General features: G+C 44.4%; 1 protein-coding gene across 2 annotated transcripts in view; it reads right to left on the bottom strand.

Moving 5' to 3' along the window:
* Positions 1 to 23,510, bottom strand: part of LOC138567407 (lipopolysaccharide-induced tumor necrosis factor-alpha factor homolog) — a 227,460-nt gene that overhangs the window by 16,095 nt on the left and 187,855 nt on the right. For both annotated transcript variants that reach the window (XM_069645581.1, XM_069645582.1), the window contains one exon: positions 1,556 to 1,691. In XM_069645581.1, the coding sequence (XP_069501682.1) occupies positions 1,583 to 1,691 (109 nt within the window). In that variant the 3' untranslated portion in view covers positions 1,556 to 1,582. The remainder of the gene's footprint in view (positions 1 to 1,555; positions 1,692 to 23,510) is intronic.

Genomic DNA, 23,510 nt, shown 5'->3' with positions numbered 1-23,510 from the left:
CGCCTCATTGAGCTTTATCCTCCATCTCTTCTGACACATGTTGTCTCCTATCTGGCATCCAGCAATGCCTGCTTTTCTCTTCCTTCCCTCCTTTTACTCTTTCTGACATGCCTTCCTCTTCCTATGCATTCTGCTGTGCTAATTTTCATCTCTCAGATGACAGTGTTTTCCCAGCTTCTTGGTGTAGCTCTGTTTTTCTTATGCCTCCTCTGCTCATCTCTCTAATGATGGTTTATCTTCTTTCTCCAAACTACTCTTCTCCTCCTCCTGTATTACTTCCTCTGCTTCTATCTCTCTGGAAGGTCTCCTCCTCCCCTCCTAACTTCTCCTCTCCTTTTCTTCCTCTCTCACATCCTCTCCTCCATTTTCTCTTCATGGTCTCCTGCTTCCCTCCGAGCTCTTAATTACCTCCTCCTTTATCACCTCCTCTCCCCATCTAACCTGATAATCTCCTCCTTCCCACCAAACTGCTCCTCATCCCCTCCATCACCTCTTTATCATTTGTGTCATCTTCTTCATCACCACTCGCCATTCACTGCCCAGTTACTCTCATTTACAAATCCTGACTCCCACACTCATGTGTACTCTGTATCCCCTTTTATACCCCTGCATAAACACATTCTGTTTGTCTAAGTGATTAATGTCCAAGAGCTGAATAGAGCCTGTAAATGAGCTCATTGACAGGTGTTCGCTTGGTTGAACTACAATATCACCAACTTGCTTTGATGTGAAAGCGGGGCTGCGCAGGGGTACATTCTGAGGTGTTCTCTTCTGTCAGTGCCTTCTTGAGTTTATATGGCCCGGGAGTATGTTCTGCTTTACCTAGCATGAAGTGAAGTGCTGTCTGATACTAAGTGCAGATGTTTGCAAATGTATTACTCTCTCGACCTGGACTTCTTTAAGTTAAGAAGAGGCCTGAGGACTAATCCCTTCCACTTTATCCGCCTGTCCACTGATAACATTTTTATTTCTGCTCCCTCCCCCTATCTCTCAGCACTAGGAAGCAGCAAACTGGTAGTAACTGTATACCTACCTCACTTTATGATGTTCTTGCACTCTTCTTCCTTCGCCCCCTGCTCTTCCTAATGTACTCCTTAGTAGTCTGTGATAACTTTTAAGTCCTCAGCAGGTTTCACAATGCAAAACATGTTGTTCTTAGTTTTTATCAAATAACACATTTTAGATTGACTACATCTGTCTGCAGGTTTGTTGTCCACCAATTTCTACACATAAAGGAAGACCAACATATTAAATGTGGATGCTGTTTTGCAGGCTAAAAGGGGCCATGTGCTTGTAAATAACAATCTTGTTCTAAAATGAAGCAACTTCTAGCTTGTACACTGACAACAATATTGACAAGATTGTTTAGATTGCATTTGTCTTATTAAGTTGATTGGTTTGTCCACTACTAGGGCCACCAAGGGATACTGTGATGAGCAGCACACGAAACAGAGAGCAGGCCATTGCACATTTAAAGAAGTGCCAACTGACAAATGGAGTCCACACCATTAAAATAGTTGCTATTTAATGCAAGTTCAGAATGTATATGTTTTACCTGCAGAAGCGATGCTAATGTTTTCAATCACAGCCGTTTGTGTTTGGCGACGAGATGATTACAGCTTGGGCAATAGTGGTTCACATCTTTGCAGCTGTCAACGAAGAATGGGATAAGGCAGCATCCAAGAATACATCTGAAAAGAAGAAGAATTATGTGTTAAAATCAATATAAAAAGCGAACATATATCCAAGACTGAGTGGACTGCTCTAGCTACCATCCTCTTTCTCGTTTAGAATAAATGCCCTGATATTAATGATCGTACTGCTGGGCAAATGGAAAACAGAAGGAAATGGTTTATAGAGCTATAGATAGTCACTGCATACCATCCATAGTCTCACTGCATTGAATAACTGATGATATGGTCATAGCGTGCCAAGGGAAATCATTGAGTCAAGGTAAATCATTGCACCATTCATGTGTGCTAATGCAAACTTTACTATTATATATGCTGTCAGTTCTATTGTTACCCGATTCTATGATACTCATGTAGTTAGCATTGGAAAGATGAAAGTGTCAGTAGGCCATGCATGCATATTGCCCTTTGTCCTGCATGTTTGCTTGAGTCTTACTCTGGAGGATGCCATGTCCAGTTAAATGGAGAGGTCCCTGGGCTTTTCAACAGTTCATTAAAAGGGACTCTTATGCAATGAGACTGAAGAGCCTTAGCTTCAGGCCGTCTAAGGTTTGATGTGCGCCAGAGTCAAAAGACATTCCCTTTTGCAGTAGCACAAGGGATTCCCTTGTCAGGAGAATTGGGGTATACACAATGGATAGGCTCGTCTATAACTTTTATTGGTCCAGCATTGGGGTACAAGGGAAGCACCACCGAAAGACCATTCCGCCTTGCTAGATGTCTGGAAAGTCCTACAGAAAGACTAGAGAACTGCTTGTGGATGGGGTATCCTGCAAAAAAGGTACAAGAGAGTGGGATTGATATTGTTGATTTGCGGCAGTGTGAGTTAGGTGGTGGCAGAGTCTGCAGCAATGTCCTGGTCCCTACGAGTAAATTTGAAATTGGAATCTGCAGTCCTACTACTATGTATGGCTTTTTTCACCCCAGAGGAGGACTTCCAGCTTAAAATCACAGCGCCTGCATGGAGCCCAGCACAGTGTGGTGCAGAGTGTGTTAGGTGTTTGGTGTGTGGTAACTGGTGGCTGGAGGTGCTGTGTTCCACTTCTCCAATATTGGCGGTGAGTACTTTAGCTCTGTGCAGGTGGTACTGTTGACCTTGCATAAATTATACAGCTGCTTCTACCACCTGCTGATTTTTCGGTGTTACCGGGAGTGTGTGCCTTACTGTAGGCACATAGCCCTTTAATCCGTTCTCTCGCTGCCACACACCTACATGTGCTTGCTTGACCTTTCAACGATTACTGGATTTCATCTAACTTTATTCATATTATTTATTTTTCATACCACCTCTGCCGACTCCTGTGGATTATTAACCTTATGCACTCCACACTTTACAAAAATGAAAACAGCACGGCAACGGAAAGAAACTCCCAGGAGGGTCTCTAGAAAACAGGGGGATGGTACTACCAGGGCGGTGCAATTATGCAGACCCCTTGATGCATGGGATTGCCCTGGCGTACAGTCAATCATGAATGCTGGAGTACATATTGTAGACAAATGTGGGCACCAGGTGGCCGACACTGGTACTAATGGGAGACAGACCTTGTGAGGAGGGTGTAATAAATGATGTGTTAATCACCCACCCACAGAATGTCCATCGTCCTTTTGCAGCCACATTCCTTCCTTGTTTGCCAGGTGCTGCAGGTTCCATCTATCCTCCTCATCACCCTGTATTAAATAATTATGATTGTGCTTGGGAAAAAATATCAGCCACAACAAGAGGCAGTGGCACTGTGTAACATACACTTTTATTCAGGGCCCACTAGCTTGGTTCAGTGGGCACCACGTTCACTCTATGAATACCAGAGCACACAAGCTAACTTACATAGGGACAATGTGTCCTCTGATCCCCTATGGGGACATAATTTGCCCTCCGACATTGCAACATGTCCTGCCAACTTTGTTAGCAACCCAGTCCCAAATGTTACCATGTCTTCCCCATGAAATACTTAGCATCACTGTGAGCAAGGAGGGCAAATCCCCCCTGGGAAATGGGCAAAAATTGAGGAACTCACCCAGGTAGCGATAGCCCATTCATGAATCACACCTGTTTGCTCGAGTTGTGGTCTAGAATACCCTGCCTAACAAATCTGTGTACTGAAGTTATGATCCACATAGAGCTACCTACAGTCGACAGTCCACCTAATTGGGCTCTTGTTAAGTTCATTTCCCCAGCAGTAGTTGCCCTTTTAGGCATATGCATATCTGAGCTCTATAGTTTGGGTTATGTGCTCACCATCAGTAGAAAACATTTTGTGGCTCGCACCATGGGAAATAAGCCTGACACTAGAGCATTAGGGGACGGTTCCGCTATTTCTCAGGGCAGATTGGCCACTGAGAGAGCCAGTTTGCGTGCTGTTATTGATGGAAACAGGGCTCCCATGAGGGGAAAAAGCACATGGTAATTTGGGTTTCTGAAACACTGAGTTCAAATAGGACGAAGTGAGAAGTACCTGTAAGGTCATATCGATCCTGGCAGTGCTGTAACACCAGGGGCTTTCATTCCTTTCTCGTACAGCCCCTGGGTGTCTCGCACATACTGGACAGTGAAGCCTTTATGCTGCAAGAAACGTGGCTGAAGGAAGACTTTCATATTGACGGTTATTGAATCTTATGCCGTCATGTGACCTGTGGGCTGAAGGGCAGGACCATGGGGGGCTTGACCATTGGTGTGCGTGTACAGTACAATCTAACTATCTATGATGTTGGCTACTCGTCGCCTCATGTACTTTCAGCCGTACTCACAGGCCTCAAATGTCTCCAAGCCCCGATTTTAGTAATTCATGTCTACAATCCCCCTGTGATTGTTGCTTCCCACTATGTAATGAATGTTGTCAAAGAAATTCTGACCCCATGCTCATAATCTAAGCCTCATGGGAAAGTGATTGTCGCTGGTGATTTGAATTCCCCAGTTTTAATGGGACATCTGATTCTGGCTGACGGTAATGAGTATAACTTGGTGGCATCTAGCACGCTAAACAAGGGTTCACATAGTAGTTTGAAGTGGGGAGCTCTGATGGAGGCATTCGACCTCCATTGCTTAAGTGTGGGAGGTTTGATGGGTAAGCCAGCGGGGCCTACTTAGTCCAATGTATTTTCTTGTTCTTAATCGGACTGCGTATTTATTGATCAAGGGACAAACATGAAGGGGGGGGGCTGTATGTGAAACATATTGGTTTTAGTGACCATGCCATTTTGAAGTGGTCTCTAACTATCGATTCCTCGCAGGATCTGCATTACATTGCTCCAGAGTTACAGTCAATTCCCAGGGCAACCATCTTATTTGGACAGAGAAGAACATTAACATTGTGACAAGTTTTATTTCAGACAATGAGCGGAGCTTATCTGTATGGTTGCTCCATAATAATTGGAATTTTAAACTGATGTTGGGCTCTTTGAAGCATATGCTGCATTTTACTAGAGGGATGTCTGGTGATTTTGCTCAGGGTGGGTCCACATTGGATGTGCCGATGCAAAACAGGTAAAGGGAGGGGAGATTGGCATGCACGAAGATTAAGAAGAATGACACTATGGCCCTCATTACGACCCTGGCGGAAATCGAAAAACGATGGCGGAAATGCAATACCGCCATCGAATAGCGCTCGGTGCGATTATGACCCGTCACCGTAAAGTACGATGCCATTAGCGACACCGTAGTGAACGCCAACGCTAACTGCACCAAGTACTCGCACGCGTGCCATGCGAAACCGTAATTACCACCATGGCGCAACAGTACGCGAATTCTGACCCTAGCGGACATTTACCTAACGCCATCAAGCATGGCGGAAAGTACCATTCCGCCATGGTGGGAAGAACGGCAACGCGAACCAACCGTAAATGGCCCTACTGAGTGCCTGTACACCACTCCCTGGCCACATTGCACAACTCCTCGTAGGTGCAATGAAGTCACACAATGCAACCAGTGAAATGTACAAGTCACCCATGCATGCCAACGAACAAATGAATGTAGGGGCTCCAAGTGCCTTGTGAGTGGCCATCCATATTTGGCATGTCACCATTGCCGTACTGATGCAGCACAGGCACGTGAAGGTTCAAGTACAGCAATATGAACTGAAATATGAGACAAAACAACAACAGGCCCCCATCGCTTGACACCAGTGTAAGGCAACATTCAAAGCAGTAACCTGAGGGAGACTGCACCAGCCCTGTACTCTTGCCAGTAAACAAACCAACCATCAGCACAAGCATGTACCACACAAGTTGGCAGAGTGACTGAGCAGCCAGGCCCATCTCAAGAGGGGCCAATGGGAGCTGCAGGGCACAGATGGCACGAATACAGAAGCTATTCCAATGGACATGACCTCAGTCTCCCTCCAAGAAACGCACGCAAACACAGGCACCTGTGACCAGCCATATTCTGATAATCACATCATTCCACCAATCCACCTGGCTGACCGGCATCTGTTACACAAAAGCTAATCCCCCGCCCCTGAGCATGACATCATTAAAACAGTCATAATGGCAGCCCCTATCCCTGACCTCACTGGGCTTCGTAGGCAAACGCGCCCAGTACAGTACCACGCAACTATAACCAGAAGCCGGAACCCAATGCAGATCTACTCACAATACATCGCTCCACAAATAGGAATATGCTACATTACTTGCAAAGAATAATGCTACACGGTTAATATCATAATAGAAATTTAATGCACTACAAAATCACCAAGCCCATACAGCCATTAGGTCATGAACTCCAAAATACATTTCAGTATTGTGGGCTGCATCCGCAATAAATGACCAGCTTCTGCTTGTGTGACGCCCTGTTCCTTCATGGTACACAGGGGCTACATACACGTTCAAAAAGGCAACATGGAAGCGCCTAGAACCGCAGGGCCATCCCATTAGGTAGGCACTAGTCCAGCTGAAAGGTCGATATGTTGCTCCTAGCCACTAGTACTGCGTAAGGGCATGTGGCCCATTGGCGATCGTCCCATAAGATCGTAATGGTGCTCCACTGATTAACACGAAGCAGCAGGTGTCGGGAGTAAAAGCCATCTGCAGGAGTGGCATACAGATGGCAGCGGCAAAAGGGGAGGAGATACCTGTCACCCAAATGAAATGAAAAAGAATGGTATGGGCATCAGACCTTAATTTGAATTACTCACTTCAATGATCACACTAAATCTACAGCCATATGCACGTTAGCCCACTCAAAAGGATTATTCCCACCCAAAAATCACTTGCGAATCATAACTATATAAATCGAGGTGAATACACTATTACAAACGAGTGTTTGTGTGCATGCGTCTGTTAAAACAGAATCCATTAGATGGGATTAGTAACGTGCATAGACACAAGTGTTTGAAGGCGCGTCGAGACAGGGAGGGTTCAACAAGGGCAGATAGACGATGGTCCCACTATGGCAGCTCTGCATCACATAGCGCAGGGGAAGTGGATAGATTCCAAAAAGCCATGTACATGGTAAACTCTCAATTAAATCATCTGTCCATGCATCCATACATCATACCCTCATCCCGGTATGAAAACGCCTGATTATTTACTCACATAACATGTGAAATTTCCATTGAGTCTGTGCGTAATGCAGTCTGCAAAATCCACTGTGCTCCAGCCCGGAATTCTAGTGTTGTGAAGTAACATGTATTTGGGAACGTCCTGCCTTATCGTCCACTACGCTATTGCGCATCCCATACTATTCATATCAATCATTGCATTCTCGCCATGGCCCCTGTTCCAAGGACATTAAACAATAGAACTTAATATCTGCAGTCAGACCTGTGGGCGTCTCCTCGCCGCTAGCTGAAAACCGAAAGCGCTGTCCTTCGAATTCCACATTTGCAACATCACGTCGAAAAGGCATCTGTGACCGCTTGAAATCACAAATTCATCCATGTAGTGCGGCAGTGTGTGAAAATGGCAACTGGCTTCACTCACAAATGGGACGCCCCGCCCGTCGGTGAACCTCGGTACAGTGCTGCATGAGGGTCCAGCGTTAATCGAGTACTACTTTCCACTGACCCTTCACAAGTTTGTTCGCGACTGTAAAGATAGTATGTGAAACAATGGGACCATAGCAGAATGAACATATGAACCAATATTCCACTGCCATCGGGATTAAATACATGATTGTAATAGCAAGATGCCATGCGTCGAATTGCAGCGTTGTGTGCGGGACGTGCTCGCCCAAAGGGGATTGCAGCTTGCACAGGTGGAATGAATCACCACAGGTGGAGGCTATACAGCCTGAAAACACATAAATTGCACACCCAACCCCCTCCCACAACCACACCCACTCCAAAATGCTACCGGCAGGACTAGCGATGTTGGCCCTGGGGGACCTGATAGCACTGCAAGTACTCCAACTTCAAGAAGAAGACGAACACCAACTACTACAACAACCGGCCGCACAGAGGAGACGGAGGAGGAGGAGGAGGGCAAGGCAGGGCCAGCAAGGCCCACCAGCACAGCCACTACCACCACGCAGGCAGCCCGCAATCCCACGCCTCCGAGGTCATCCGTTCAACCTCACTGATGAGCAGATCCACACCCTCTACCATTTGGACCGGGACACCATAACCGCCATTGTGGACATGACACACGCTGACCTTGCCAGCATGATTGATAGCCCAACCGCCATCCCACCCCTACTGAAGGTGGTGTCTGTACTACACTTCCTGGCCACAGGCACCTACCAGCACACAGTCGGACAGTTGCATGGCATTTCACAGCCACTGTTGTCACGGACACTATCGCAAGTGCTCGATGCCCTCCTGAAGCACGCAGACGACTACATCTCTCTACCACGCTCGGAGCAGGAAATTACGAACACAAAAGTGGGATTCCATGCACTTGCCGGCATACCGGGTTGCATTGGTGCCATCGACTGCACCCATGTGGAATTGGTTGTGCCACATGCCATGGAGGCCCAGTACCGCAACCGAAAACAATATCATTCTCTTAATGTACAAATGGTGTGTGACTCCAACAGGATCATTACACATTGTTGTGCCCGATTTCCTGGATCAACCCATGATTCTATGGTCTTGAGGAACTCTACAATACCACGCTACATGGAGCGACACGCAGGGAACAGATCCTGGCTACTCGGTGAGTCTCATTTCATGCATGATAATGTGGGGTATGTGATGCGGCAATGACCTGGCAGGAAGGGGGGGGGGGATGCGTACGTAGCTATGTCATTCCACAAACATCCTTTATTGTCCACATACAGGTGATGCCGGGTATCCACTGAAGAGATGGCTCCTTACACCACTCCGGAACCCACAGAACCAGCATGAGGAGGACTACAACCATGCCCACTCACGTACCCGTGTAGTCATAGAACAGGCATTCGGCCTACTGAAGACTCGTTTCCGCTGCCTCAGCAGGTCTGGCGGGGCACTCCTGTACCGCCATGAGAAGGTTGCAAAGATGGTCATGGCATGTGTCATGCTACACAACATGTGCGTACGTAGAAATGTGCCCATGCCCCCTGACGCAGGACTGCAAGCACCTGAAGATGGTCATGATGAGGGTGGGGATGTGGCAGCACCTCAAGGAGTCCGCGAGGCACAGGAGGGCCGTGAAATTCGTCAGATTCTCATAGATTCATGCTTCTAGCACTCACGCCTGGTGGCTGATACATGGACACGGGACTTGTGGCACTGTGTGTGTCTGGAACATGCACAATATGGACTGTACGCCTATAAAGGCCTCGTACACAAAGATCAATGTCCACACATCTCATTGGATGATTGTGAAATGTTTATAGCATATGTGAAATTATGTTACACACCCCATCGACCCGCCACCCAAGAAAGCCCAACACACCCCCTCCACCCTCCTACCTCCCCCCCGAACACCAGTGTCCAAAGATGCTCATTGTCAGTGGGCAGACGCTATTGCAAGCCCCCTCTCCGGGTATCAGGGGCACCCCTGCCTGTGGAGCGCAGGTTCCTCCCAGATCTACGATGGGGGCTGCCCTGGACGGAACTTGCAACGGATGATGTCTCTGCCTGCTCACGTCCATGCATGTCCCTAAGGGTTTGTGAGAGCTCAGTGAGCACACGGCGCACAGCGGCAAGTTCAGCACATATGTCTTTGGACGTCGCATGCAGTTCCCCCCTCAGGCTCTCGGTGCTTCTCTCCATTTGTACCCTCAGGCTCTCGGTGCTTCTCTCCATTTGTGCCCTTAGTGTCTCTGTGCTTCTCTCCATTTCTGACCTAAGTGTCTCAGTTGATGTTTCTATGGCTGCCTTAGTACCCCCACATTCATCAGCATGCTCCTTGAGGAGCATGGCCAGTTGCTGCTGTTGCACGATCACCTGGTCGAGGGACTGTTGCCTCTGCTGGGCCATGGCCATTTGCGGTGGTGTCACAGAGGGTCTGATCACCTCATGTTGCCTTGCCACAGGGCTTGTGGGGGATGGCCAGTTGTCGTCTTGTGGGTGCCCCTGCGTGGTATCCTCATGGTGTACGGGATGAAACAAACAGGGGGATTGAGACAGGTCATGGATGGATCCTACATCGACAGCACCGTTTTCTGTGTCGGAGCATGCTGCCATTAATGCAGTGTCACCTATGGTGCTGCTGCCACCAGAAGCAGTGCCTTCTGTGGCATCCATTGGGGGGACCTGTGGTGCTGCTGTTGTGGGCATGCTGGCTGCTGGGGTGCCTGTTGAAGTCCCCTCCTGTGTGCTGCCACTTGATTTGTGCTGCTGCCGTGTCTTGATCCGTGCAGCTGAGGTGGAGGGTCTTTGGCCGTTGGTCTTGGCCCTCTTTGCAGGTGTGCTGGTAGGGGTGTCCTGAAGCTCGTCGTTTGAATCGGACCCTGTGGTGGAGTAAAGGAGGGCGAGCGTTATTTATGGGTCTGTGGAAATTGGAATGGCAATGTATCACATGCATTGGGGTGGTACCTGAGGGTGATTTGGGTCAGGGCCTTGGAGGTGGTTTTTATTTTTGTGTGGATTGAGGATGCAGTTGTTTTGCAGCCTGCAGTTAGGGTGTGCATGCTGCACGTGTAGAGGGTGTTTTTAGGATTTTTAATTATTTATGTATTTAATGTGAGTTTTAAAGTGCGCTATCAGGCCAATGTATGTGGACGTTCTCCTGGACATGTGTTTCTGTTGCACTATGTGGACACATGGTACTTCACATGATTGGACATTGTGGATTTAGCATTGTTTTATTTGGCCCACCTACCTGATTCTTCGGATGTCTGCACTCCTTTCTCCATCCCTCCGACTCCCTCTATACTCTCCATTCCAATGGTGGAGGCACAGATTTCTTCCCAGGGGGTCAACTTGATGGGTGATTCCGATCCTCCCCCGGTAGCTGTGGCAATGTTACGGTTGGCTGATAGTATGCTCCGTACGCGTATCCGCAAGTCGTCCCATCGCTTTCTGCATTGCTGTGGGTTGCGGGGTGCGGTCCCCACCGCACTTACCCGCTGTGCCACCAGGGCCCATATGGCCTTCTTGTTCGCAAGTGCCGTCCTGGTCATTTGCGTCGAGAAGACGACGGCAGCATTCTCCTGGAGGGTCTCTGTGAGCACGGTGAGTTCCTCATGGGAGAAGTGGACCTGCCGCTTGCGGTCGCACGCTTTTTTCGCAACTTTTCCCATTTTTATTGTTTTCACTAGGGTGGCTAACGGGTTGGGATGTGTCTCAGGGTAGGATTTTTGATGCTTGTGTTGGGATTCTGATTTTATAGGTGTACGGCGTGCTGTTTCCCGTTCCGGGACCATGTTTACACTTCCGTTTCCGTATATTTACGGTCACCGTATTTTGCGATTACCGCTCATTACGGTGACCGCTATGATGGGTGGCGGAATTGCACCTAGGGCGCCGTACGACGGCGGTGAGGGGTGTTTTGGGGACATTTCCGCCATCGCGGACTTTGCACTTCCGCCATGGCGTAGTGCTCGTGCCCGATGGGTCAGAATTAGCCGCACTTTACTCCGTCGTGCAATGGCGGAAACGCTATTTACGCTATGGCGGTCAGGTCACTTACTTTCCGCCAGGGTCGTAATGAGGGCCTATGTCTGCTTTTGAAAAGGACAGATTAAAAAGGAACATTCTTACTCACTATAAAAACTGCTTAAAGGTTCCTAAGATCTCTCTGCACAGTGCCAACTGGATGCTGCTCTTTAACCTGCTACACAACAAGAGGTTCTGGTCTATGATTAGAACACACACCGCCGACACCACTCCATTGGAAGACAATGCTATCTGTGAATCCTGTTGGGCTGCTGCTATCTAAAATCTATATTTTGACGCCCCTTATTGTAATATCATCTCAGTCTCTTGCCCCATATTGGAAGGTTTGCTAAATGTTGACGTGGATGGCATTCTTTATATTATCAAGGGCATCCAGGGCCCCTGGTCCAGATGGAATTGCCAATGCTGTAATTAAAGCCAACCCGACTTTTTGGGCGAATACTCTGTTGCGTCTTTTTCAAAATATTATTGATTCTGGAAAAATACTGGCCAGTTGGAGACAGTCTGTCTTGGTCACGGTCTTTAAGAAAGGGGACAAGACCAATCCCCTAAATTATAGCATGTTGGGCATGTTAGATTGTAACCAAAACATTTTTGCAACCTTCTTCCTGAAAAAGATGAATGCCTGGGAGGAGGAGCAGGGGTTGCTTCACAGGTATCAAACGGCTTCCCTAAAGATCACACGGCTACCCTAAACATCTGTGCCTTACATTGCCTCGTCGCTGATGTGATCTGGGTAAAGGAAAAAAAAGCAGTATACCTATTTCGTTGGATTCTTGAAGGCTTTCGACACTGTGCCGTGTGATTGATTATGGGCAAAGCTGACTGGCTGGGCTATTGACTCCAGGTTACTATACCTTATCAGAGAACTTTACACAAACACCACTGTGGTGGTGCGTGTGAACCAGGGAGGTTTACTATCTAGATCTATACCCACCAATCATGGTTTGGAGCAGGGATGCGTTCTCACACTCTTGTTCTTCAATTTATATATCTGACATGACTACTTTTATTGATGTGGCTAGGAATTTTCCTCCAGTGTTGGGTGGCACTCCGGTGCCTTAGCTCAGCTATGCCGATGACACTGTGTTACTGGATTGCAACGCGATAGGTTTGCAACGTTCCATTGCTGCTTTGTCATCCTACGCTCAGCAAAACAATCTCATTATCAATATCCATAAAACCAAAATCATAATCTTTGGTACTAGTGCAAGGGAGAAAAAGTTCTTTGTTTGGAACCTGGCCCTTGAAGTAGTTGAGAGCTACCTATACGTATGTTTACCTGTTAAGGATTGAGCCAATAGCATGTACTATGGTGAATATATAATGCCTAAGGTTCTCAAAAAATGGTGGACTCTTAGAAAGTTTGTCAGCTGCAAAGATGGATGCAATATTGAGGGCATGAAATCGGTATATAGAACCAATATTTTGCTGGGGATTCTATTTGGCACGGTTGCCATCTCTGAGCCAAAAATGAAATGGCTGGAGACCCCGGAGGCAAAGATCCTATGCTTCATTTTGGGGGTTCATAACTCGGTTCCTATCGAAGCTCTGCATTTTGAACTAGGACTTGTTTCATTGAGAGCACAGTGGTCCCTTCTGTGTTGCACATTTATACTCTCTCTTCTTTCCCAAAACCTAAATATGAATTGCCTGAAAGGCCTTATTGCGGGGCATTATACTTGAGGCACCACTTATTCATACCTCTGGGATTTAAGTGTCTCTATGATACAATTCCTGAATGAGATCAATGTAGATATTGTAGATTTGATTGATTCTCCCACCGCCATGAAAAAATGAAAGGGAAATACTGAGGTCTGGGAAGCAAATCATAATCTGTTTTGGCTACATAATAAGATGAGCCTCTCTGAATTTTCTAGACTGGGCTTCATTCACAACACTCCCCGCACTTATTTAGTTAAGCCATGTACTAATCAACTCAGGAGATTTATTGTTTACATGATCTTCAACATTCTCGGCATCAGAGAGGGTCCTGGGCCACTGGATTGGGGTATCGTATAAGGTATGTCGATTTTGTGCGGGAGAAGTTGAGACCACTCATCACATAATTACCAGCTGCCCTAGGATGTCTGACTAATATATAAAGGGCTATGCTACTTTAACTTCTAGATTGCAATGCATAGTGACAGACCAATTTTGGAGTTATATATATATATATATATATATATATATATATATATATATATAGTGCAGAGTCCGCTATATACACTGCAGCAGCATTTTTTATATGGAATGAGATACTGCGCAGAATGCCTTGATTCTCTTTAGAATACGTTTATCTATTTTATATTCATCACTTTAGATTTATGAAATTATTTTATGCCAATGGAAACATTTATTATTTTAATGTTGATTTGTATGACTCTTCCTTGTTTTAGCTATCCTTTGTATACCATGCTTGTTAACTTATGTACTTAAGGTTTATTATATTTTTTAACCAAATGCACAATAAGGAAAAAAATAGATATTGTTGGTTTCCATGTCAATCCTTGTATTTATAGAAGTACGTATTTTCTTGTTGTAGTGAACCATACAGCCAGGTATCTGAAAGTGATGCCCTTCAAGAGTACAACTACTCCTGTGCTAGACCAGCCTTCTTTGTCTCTTTACCCCTGTTAGTTTTCCCATGGATGAAATTTCAGAATAGGGCTAAATTGTTTGGCTTTTCTATATGCAGGCCATGTAAACAGAATGTGGGGTGACCTACACATTCTCCATAGCTTGTCAACTGCAGATGAATGGGTTAGTGGAGTGTTTCAACAGCATGTTTAAGAGTGTGACATGGTCTTTTGAATAGAGTACAAAGAAGATGTGGTATGGTTCCCTACTGTGTGGACAGGGTGGTGTGAGAAACCTGAGGCGTCCTCACATCTAATTCCCTTAGATTCTTTGTGCAGGGGGCCAGGGAAAGGACATACTATTGTATCCCAACCCTTGGGGCAGAGAAGCGAGGGAGGAGCACCTGGGTGGAGGTTTCTTGGGGAAAGGCAATGACATATACTCAGGTGAGACACAGTATTTCCCGTTTCTAGACCATGTTAAAACCATAGTCTCAGAAGCCTTTGTGGGGTACTGCTAACCCATTTCCTTTGGTCAGAATAACATTATGAGAAATGACAAGCCTTGAGATCCAGAAGGAGGGGGAGAAAGAATGGGGTACCCTTGGGCAAGACATGGCATCCCCCCTTTCCTAGTGACAACCAACCCAAACCTGCCCAAGCTTTATGGGCTATTATAAGTCAGCTCTCCTCATTTCTCCACCACTAACACTTGACAGTACTGGGATGAAGAAGAGGCCACTAAGAACAACAAAGACTATGCTGTTTTACCGCTCAAGTACTGGGACAAGGAAGAGGCGTGCTAAGGCTAGTGAAGGTAAAGCAAGTGCCTTTAATTGTGATCAGGCAAAGTGGAACACTCATCAACACCTGCAACCTGTTACAGGACTGCAGGTTTACAAATGGAGTCCAACCCAGTGGGGAAGGAAAACGAAAGCAGAAGGAGCAGGAGGCCGTGCAGGAAGCAGAGAAGCCTCCAATGTGGCATTGGAGTAGGGACTCCCTGGAGCAGAGCAGGAAAGGTGAAGGAAGCCCTGCTGGAAGGCTGTCCCTTTCATTTCAATTTAACGTGCTTGTTCCCCTGTGGTGGAGGACCACCCTAGGAGTGTCTGAGGGGCAGGAACTGGAGACCCTGCACTGAAGAGAGAAGGCTGTGTTATCTGCACTGCGGAATCCACTTTCAAAGTGACTTGTGAGTTTCTGGAAATAGAGAAACCTAGTGCGCGTGTGTGAATTTGAAAATGTCTTGAAATACTTCATAAGGGCGTGGTCGCGTGTGGAGAGATACACGTTTTCGAAGGTCTCCGAAAATTGAATGGCTCAATTAAAGGGAAACACACAACTATACTTGTCAATGATCTAACATCTGGAAATACTTTGTTTCGCATTGGTTGCATGTGGCAAATCACACATTTTCAAAAGTCTCTGAATTCTGAACAAACCATTTAAAGTGAAACGAACACTTATATTTATGAACTATTAAAAATAGGGGAAATAATTTGAATCGGAGTGTTTGCGTGTGGCAATAAACATGTTTTCAAAGGTCTCCAAACACTGAACCATTTACTTAAAGTGAAATGAACAATTATTAAATCACAAAATGAAGGGAATTATTGAATACTGACTTGAATTAAGACTTTACAACTAACCAGATGAAAGCCAAGAAGAGGAGAGGAAGTTTAAATCCATACAAACCATCATACATTGATGTGCTAAAATGAACATCATTCTAAGCCAACCATAATATGCTGAAATAAATGTGATTTGAAAAGAACAGGCAACCAAAGGATACATAAGCCTGATTTACAGTGACACTTTTTCAACATGTGTGAAAGCTACACAATTATTCAACTGTGTATTTGACAACAACATTTAACTAAATTCTCGAAGACAAAGTACATTTTGTGTTTCTTTTTGAAGTGTAGCACTTGGAGCTTGGAGAAGGGTAGCCAGAGTTCTGATAGGGAACATTTCACTTCAAGGCTGTTTAAATTATATGACTTGGAAATTGGGATGGGCACCCTGTGTCCTTACTTGGGGAGGGAGACCCTGAGATCTGAAAAGACTGATTGCTTTCTAACTCCGAGTAAGGGAACTTCGAGACTTGTAAATCCGCCACACTATTAATCAGGCACGAGATGCAGACTATCACAGAGGGTACAAAAACTGATACGTTGCCTCCCTTTAGAGATGCATTAATTATCAGTGATTTGATTGAATAGGTTTTGTTTCCAAGAGGGACAACTCAAAATGCACCATTTTATCTAATTAACTCCAGGAGAAGCAATTTGAGATTAGGAATAAATAAGGAATTAGGAATACTTGGGGTGTTTGTGCATGATCAACTCCTCACTCCTGAATAAGGACGGGCAATACTCAATCCAGCCTTGTTTGTGGCTAAATACTCACATTGTCATTTGAGTTCCCATGAAATCCAACAGGATTTGCTGGCAACCAGTAATGGTATCCAAACACATTTTGTGGATTTAGATGGAGTGGGTTCTGTTTGGAGGGACAATTAGAGTCGCTAAACCATTCGGGGAGATTTGGAGTGCTCTAAGATGCTTGAGAGACAAACCAAAGGACCAAATCACTTTCAGTTTCTATAGCGGGTTTAGGAGAATCAGTTTACAGAGCAAACACCTAACGTGTGTTTTTGAAAAGTTCTGAAATATGTTGAAGGAGTTTGGTGATCCTTCTTGGCAGTGCATTATAGCTGGATGTTTTTTGGTCTCTATTCCTGCCTTTTTTGTCTGCCCATTTATTTGGCCCCATTTGCCACCTTGATTTCTATTCCTACTTCCCCCAAGGCTAATAACATGTCCATGTTCTTCCTCTGATCCTTTTCCCCTTTATCTCACACCTAAGAGATTATAAAAACAAACATAGACTTGTTTAATTGTGTATTCCAATTCGATTTTGGCTCTGTGTTTCCCTTTAACGCTTCAATGCCTAAAAATGGAAAAACAATAAGAAATACCTGTTCCCTTTTGTCTTCACATGTGTTTGTGAAACCTTGAGAATCTTCCCATTTGTGTGTGAACCAGAGAATCCTTTCAGTTTTTTTCAAAATATGTTTTTATGAAATTCCTCACAACATTGTATACATTCATAAAGTAGGACAGAGATGCAGAAGAAAACAACACATTTTCAGTCAACCCCTGTATGAAGTGTGTGGTGTTAATCTCTTAATCAGGTGTAATTGTACAAATCATCATGAAATACATATGATAAACGTAACCCACCTGCCTGTTGTCAGAGGTAGGGTGGTGGGTGGATCTTGTACATAGAATATGAGGTAATCTGCGAAAATAGCTAGGTTGCATTGAATTATTTGGACCAGAATACCTCTTATCCCTTAATTCTCCCTTAATATGGCTGCTAGGGACTCCATCACTAAAGCATAAAGTGGGAAAATGGAGCCCCCCTGTTGAGTTTCTCTATGCAGCGGTATGGTTTCTGATTGGGTACCGTTTAGTATAATTTTAGCTATTGGTGGAGAGTATAATTTACTTAACCAGTGTCACCAATCTTTCCCAAAGCCAAACATTTCCTATACCCTCTGAAGAAAGATCCAGTTAGCCCTTTTGAAGGCTTTCTTATGAACCGCTAGCCAAAAACAATGAGCTGGGTAGTTCTTCCCTTTGTAAGGCCAACAGTCTACAGACCTTCCTTAGATTGTCTGCTCATTGACGACCTGTGATGAAAACACCCTGGTATGAATGCATTCATTTTGCTAAAACGTATATCTCCAGATGGGAGGCCAAGATTCTCATAAAGATTTTAGCACTGAAATTTAGCAAAGCTATCGGTTTGTGGGAAGAACAGTATGTCGAGTCTTTACCCTCTTTCGGAATGTTGATAATTAGGGCTTTAAGAAAGGATGGAGGGTTCCCTCTATCTGACAGGAACGTTTTGAAACATTTGGCAAGGACGGGGGACAAGCCTGCAAAGTATATTTGTAAGAATTAGCAGTGAATTCATCCATGCTCAGGTTTTTCACAGTTTTTAGATTTTGATTGAGACCATGATTCCCTCCTGCGGTATCAGTCTCCTTAAGTGTGCTGCCTCTTCTGGGGTAAGCTTCAGGATGTCTACCCCCTGCAGATATTCTTCAAGAGTAACTTTATCTATCCCATCATCACTAATGAAGGTCTTAGGTAGTATTCTGCAAAGCAGCAGGCCATCTGATTGAGGTATTAAATAATTGACCTGTTACATCTCTGATTGTTTTAATTTTTCTATTAAAGGCCTGCATTCTTATTCTATTGGCTAATATTGTCTTTGCTTTAACTCCTTTCTCACACTACATCTGTTTCACTCTCTTGATTGATTGATACGCCTTAGCTAGACCATGCTTCTCTAGTTCCTGCTTTTTAGACTGGATATCATTAATCTGCTGCTCTCTGCAGTCCTCCTAAAATAGAAGACATTCTTCGAGAGACGTTATTTCTTTGATAGTTTGGTGTCCAGGAGGTTTCTTTGTCTCTTGTTTCATGCACCTTATGCTTTGAGAAGCCTCATAAATGTGGCTTTGGGTACTTCCCAGTTAGTGTTATTCAAATCTTCTTCACTGGTACAATTTGTCATAAAATAGTGTTTTATTTCTTCTCTCAGGCATTCACAGTAGACTTGATCACTCATAATGGTATCATTACATTGCCACCTGGTTACTTTGTGGGTTTCCACCTCCAATGCCAAAGCCATCTGTACCATCTTGTGGTCCGACCGCCGATTATATACATGTCCACATTCTGTAGGAGGTATTCTCTACCTCTTTCAATAAATAGGTAATCAATCCTTGTAAATGATCTCTGTTGGTTAGATAAGAAAGTGTAACTCTGCCTAGTGAACCTCCCTCCAGGTGTCACACCAAGCATACATCTGGATGCCCTTCTTAAAACAAGTGTCCGCCTGCCCCCCTATGTCTAGCAACCTGTCTAGATTCAGGCTTCAATCAAGTTGGGAATTCCTAGTCATATTAAATTCTCCACCTAGGATTTTCTTGCGCATTGATCCATTTGTGTGAATGCTTTTTTAATGAACTTCCAGAGTTGGATGTTGGAGGCATATAAATTGCTCAGGGTAATCAGAGTTCCTTTGAGCCGTCCCTTTATCATTAGGAGACTTCCTTCCAGATTTCTCTTAATCTGCATGTTATCAAGAACGGTACCACAACTCATGTAATTCCCACTCCTGTTTCGTTGTTTGTGCTGAAGACCAAAGGCATTGACCAATATGCCTCTGCTCTCTTATGGTGGGCTTCTTGAATGCACAGTACTGTCAGGCTGTGTCATTTCATTTCTCTTGCTATAATGTACTTGTAGTTGGGGAGTTTCAATCCTTCATATTGAGAGTATTGATGTCATCCATTTCCCACACTTTGATGGTGATTCACAAGCAATGACATCTTTGCCTTGTTAGTGTCTCCAGAGATTCAACCAAGTGCATTTTTAACAGCAATCTTGTTAGGCTTCGTAGCCCTCTTAAATCCCTCCCCCTATCCAACCCGAAATAAACAGAACAAAGGACAAAACGTATTCACACCGATGACTGAGAGGAAATAGAATCTTCCCTCTGGAGACGCCTGGATTAGTCCAGGTGACCCATATTGTACTGTCTGCACCCTTCCTGCCCATTCTACAAACATCTTGCAATTATCATCCCTAGAATTATTCAAACAATGAACCTTGTCAACCCACTCTGGACAAACCAGGCACACTTAGGGCATTTAGCAAATAGTAGTTCCTCTTTAGGAAGGAGAAATATTAGCACTTCAGATTTTTGAGCGAGGATCTGCAATTCAGCGTTCGACCTGTAGCAACACTACAGGTCGTATAGGTTATTTTCAAGTTTTTAAATTTATAGAATATCAACCATGTTTGATAGCAGTGTCTTAGAGGGTGTCCCCTGTTTCTCCATCGCGGACCATCTTGATACTGGACTAATGACTCTGCAAACAGCATTGTGCAGCATGCCCATACAATTATTTTACAAGAATTATGGAACTGAATAGAAATAAGAAGGCAGAAATTCCTGAAGGTAATGTATTTAATTTGAGGACGTAAAGAAAAGCATCCTCACTCTTGGGCAGGTTGAAGTTACGATTCTGTGACCATACTAAGTTTCACAAATGGCACTTAGCAAAGCTGGAAACCTTGTAGGTGTAAATTCTAGGAGCCTAGAAGTGTTAAATATCAAATCAGCCCGAGAACCCAGGTAAAACCTCAACATATCAAGTAAATATATCTGAATAACTACTCTACTATACTAATTCAAAAAACTGTACAGGTCAAACTAAAAGAACAAAAACTGGGGAGAGGAGACAACAACAACAAACATGCAAGGGGAACTGGAAATGACTACTTTTTATTTTTTTAAATGCATGTTTTTTTTAAGATGGGTTAAGGGGCAGGACACTTTGTCTTTTTTAAAATGTAAAAGGAGACACAAAAGGGAAAATGCAAAAAATGATTTTCATTTCTTTTTAGGTATAGGGAAACTAACAACACACTCTAAACACATTGAACAAACACTAAAACAAAGGTGCACAGTAAAGACCAAGAAACTAGACAAACGACAAACACCAAACAGCTTCAAATCCTCACGCCTCCTCAAAACCCTGCTTCATAGCTAAAATAACTAAATACCTTCCAAGTGTGTACCATGTGTACTCCTTACCTCACAGTACAGCAAATACTACAAAGATACAGGAAGTAAGAAAGGATTTATATAGGTGGTCAAAATTCCTTCAGGAGATGCTAGAGATCTGATTGGCTTAACTTGATGAACCCGACAAACTCAACACATAAACCAATGATAGGACCAGATATCACAGGCGTGTTAAGTTAAGGTAACTGCCCTGTCCTCTGGGACAGCAAAAATAGTTAAGCTGTTGCGCTGTGCAAGTATTTCAAGGTGCTCCACATGTAATTCAGTCGTGTCCACTCTCTTAGTGATTGCCACTGTTTTCCATCCAGATTGTGGGTAGTGGCTATCAGAGCCTGAAGTTCATCACTGTGCTAAAACGTGATCAACCAAAGTTGTTTTATGAAGGTTTCAGTTTTCCAAGCTGACTCATGCAGCTCGACAGGGTCAGCCTCTGTAAATTCAGGGTTAGCTTCCATGGCTTTAAGACGTCCCTGTCAACAGACGACAAGCTAGAGTCGATGACTGACACTGCTCTGGGATGCTTATTCCATGGGTGGCTGTTTGAAGAACATAGATAGCTTACACCCATCCATTTCCTGTTTAGTATGTCCATACAGATTCACTAAATCAGCAATAATATCCATATCTAGCCCTGACACTACTGCCTCCCTCCCTAACTGCTTCAATAGAATCAGCCGTACTTTGAGAAGGGCTGCAAAGCAATTATCCAGAATATTTGTCTCTGCTTGTGGCCTGAAGTCTGTGTGTGCATGCAGTTAAACCTATGCCTGTATCTGTAGATTAGGTATCAACCGTTTTTCTGCTGGCCATTCTCCGAAGCCTTACCAGCATAACACGCTGTGGGACATGCACTCCATTTTTGCTTTGGAGCAGTCACCTTGATATTCTGCATTGCCTAACAACTGATCCCCCCCTGCAACGGGCCCTAGCTTTCCACTGCCAGGCATGGTCATCTGCTAGCTAGCCTTTCAACCCCCTAGAATATCTAGCAGTCTCCCATGCAGCCACCAAAACCTCTGGAGCTGCAGGTCATGTCTCATGAGCCACAGCTGCCTGCAGAGCTGTAGACATAAAGCTGGTGACATGATGAACGCTAGAGCGATAAGCAAATCCCCAGATGATCTCTTGATTGGCACAAGGATCAGGATCAGGAGACATACTGGTGAAGAGATGCTATCTGACCTCAAACACTGAGAGTGAATCAGTTGTCACTGGGTGCATTAAATATGGCGGGAGCATTCCAGCAGCAGATTCGTTTTCTCTGTCCTCCCTCTTCCAACCTATTCTGAGCAGCGAGATGGGTGTCTCCTGATATGCTCGGATGACTTTGAATATTGGACACTGGGTATTTTGGGGATTGTGGAGAAAAATGAGTGCTCTCATTCCACCCGTTCAATGTTTTATACTTTTGTTTGAGGCTTTTTCTCACTTGTTAGAGCATTTCAAAAGGAGCAAAAATAATTCAGTGATATCTATTTTTTTAAGATGATAAGACGTTTTCGCATGCAAAGAACTAGTGCAAGCCATTTCAGAAATGAGAGAAGAATTAAGATAAAGATTGAGAAATAAATAATTCACAATAAACCCAACATAAAATAGGACCTGAGATTGTAGGATCCTCATAGCTCATTATATAGCGGACATATGAAAAGAGCCTGATGAATTAAGATATGTAAATGGCTGATTGTTTGGTAGCTTGCCTGAACCTATGGCCTGGAACTTGAAATTTGCAGAAGGGGATAGTGGTGCAAAAATGAGTGCAAATTAACTGATGACAGTCCAAAATATCAACAGACATTTTTCATGCATAAGGAATTTACAAATAGTAGTAAAGCTAAACTACACATTGATTTGGTTATAATACAGCAATGACATCTGAAAGGAAATAAAACAGGAATCAATGATAACACCTTAGAAATCTACAGCTTTCTTCCTTTCTAAAGCCATGTTCCCACTCAATCAGGACCCACAATATCTAAATAATTAATAAATACATGTTACATTTTAGTCTATGCCACCAACAAAGTCGATTGTTGGGAATTGCACTCCGACATTGACTAAGTACATATTTAGAGGCTTTAGCGAGTAAAGTGTTTTGAGCTCTGAGAGGTGATAAATAGACTAGGCCGGCTAGAAACAGAGGTGGTCTCGCTGAACAAGGTTACTTTGAAACGTAGTCCTGTGAGTGTGTTAAAGTTCTTCTGAATGCAAGCTGGTGCTGAGGTTATCCATCACAGATGTCATGGCATCGGACCACCCAATTTGTATATATTGACAGAGACTGAGCTTTAGAGCAAGTCCTGGTCCTTTGGTATATGTTTTTCAGATTTATACATTTGCGATAAAGTGCTTTGCTCAATTGCATCCAATTGTGGGCAAGGCTAGAGGAGGTGTCAGTTCATCACTTTCCTGCACCCAATCTCCTGAAATGTACTGACCTTATCCTGCCTCTATCCCTCACAATATTCTTGAAATTGAGATGTGCGATCAGAGTCCACCTGTGTGCCAGAGGTTAGATGTGTGTCCACTAATAATGTAGTCAAGAACAGAGGTTGACTTCAATCAGTTGACAATGGTTGGCACATGAGTGT

The sequence above is a fragment of the Ambystoma mexicanum genome, chromosome 2p, assembly GCF_040938575.1.
Source record: "Ambystoma mexicanum isolate Mex_15411 chromosome 2p, UKY_AmexF1_1, whole genome shotgun sequence".
Taxonomy (NCBI): Eukaryota; Metazoa; Chordata; class Amphibia; order Caudata; family Ambystomatidae; genus Ambystoma; species Ambystoma mexicanum.
The sequence above is the reverse complement of the archived record's forward strand: the minus strand, read 5'-3'. Positions and strand labels throughout refer to the sequence as shown.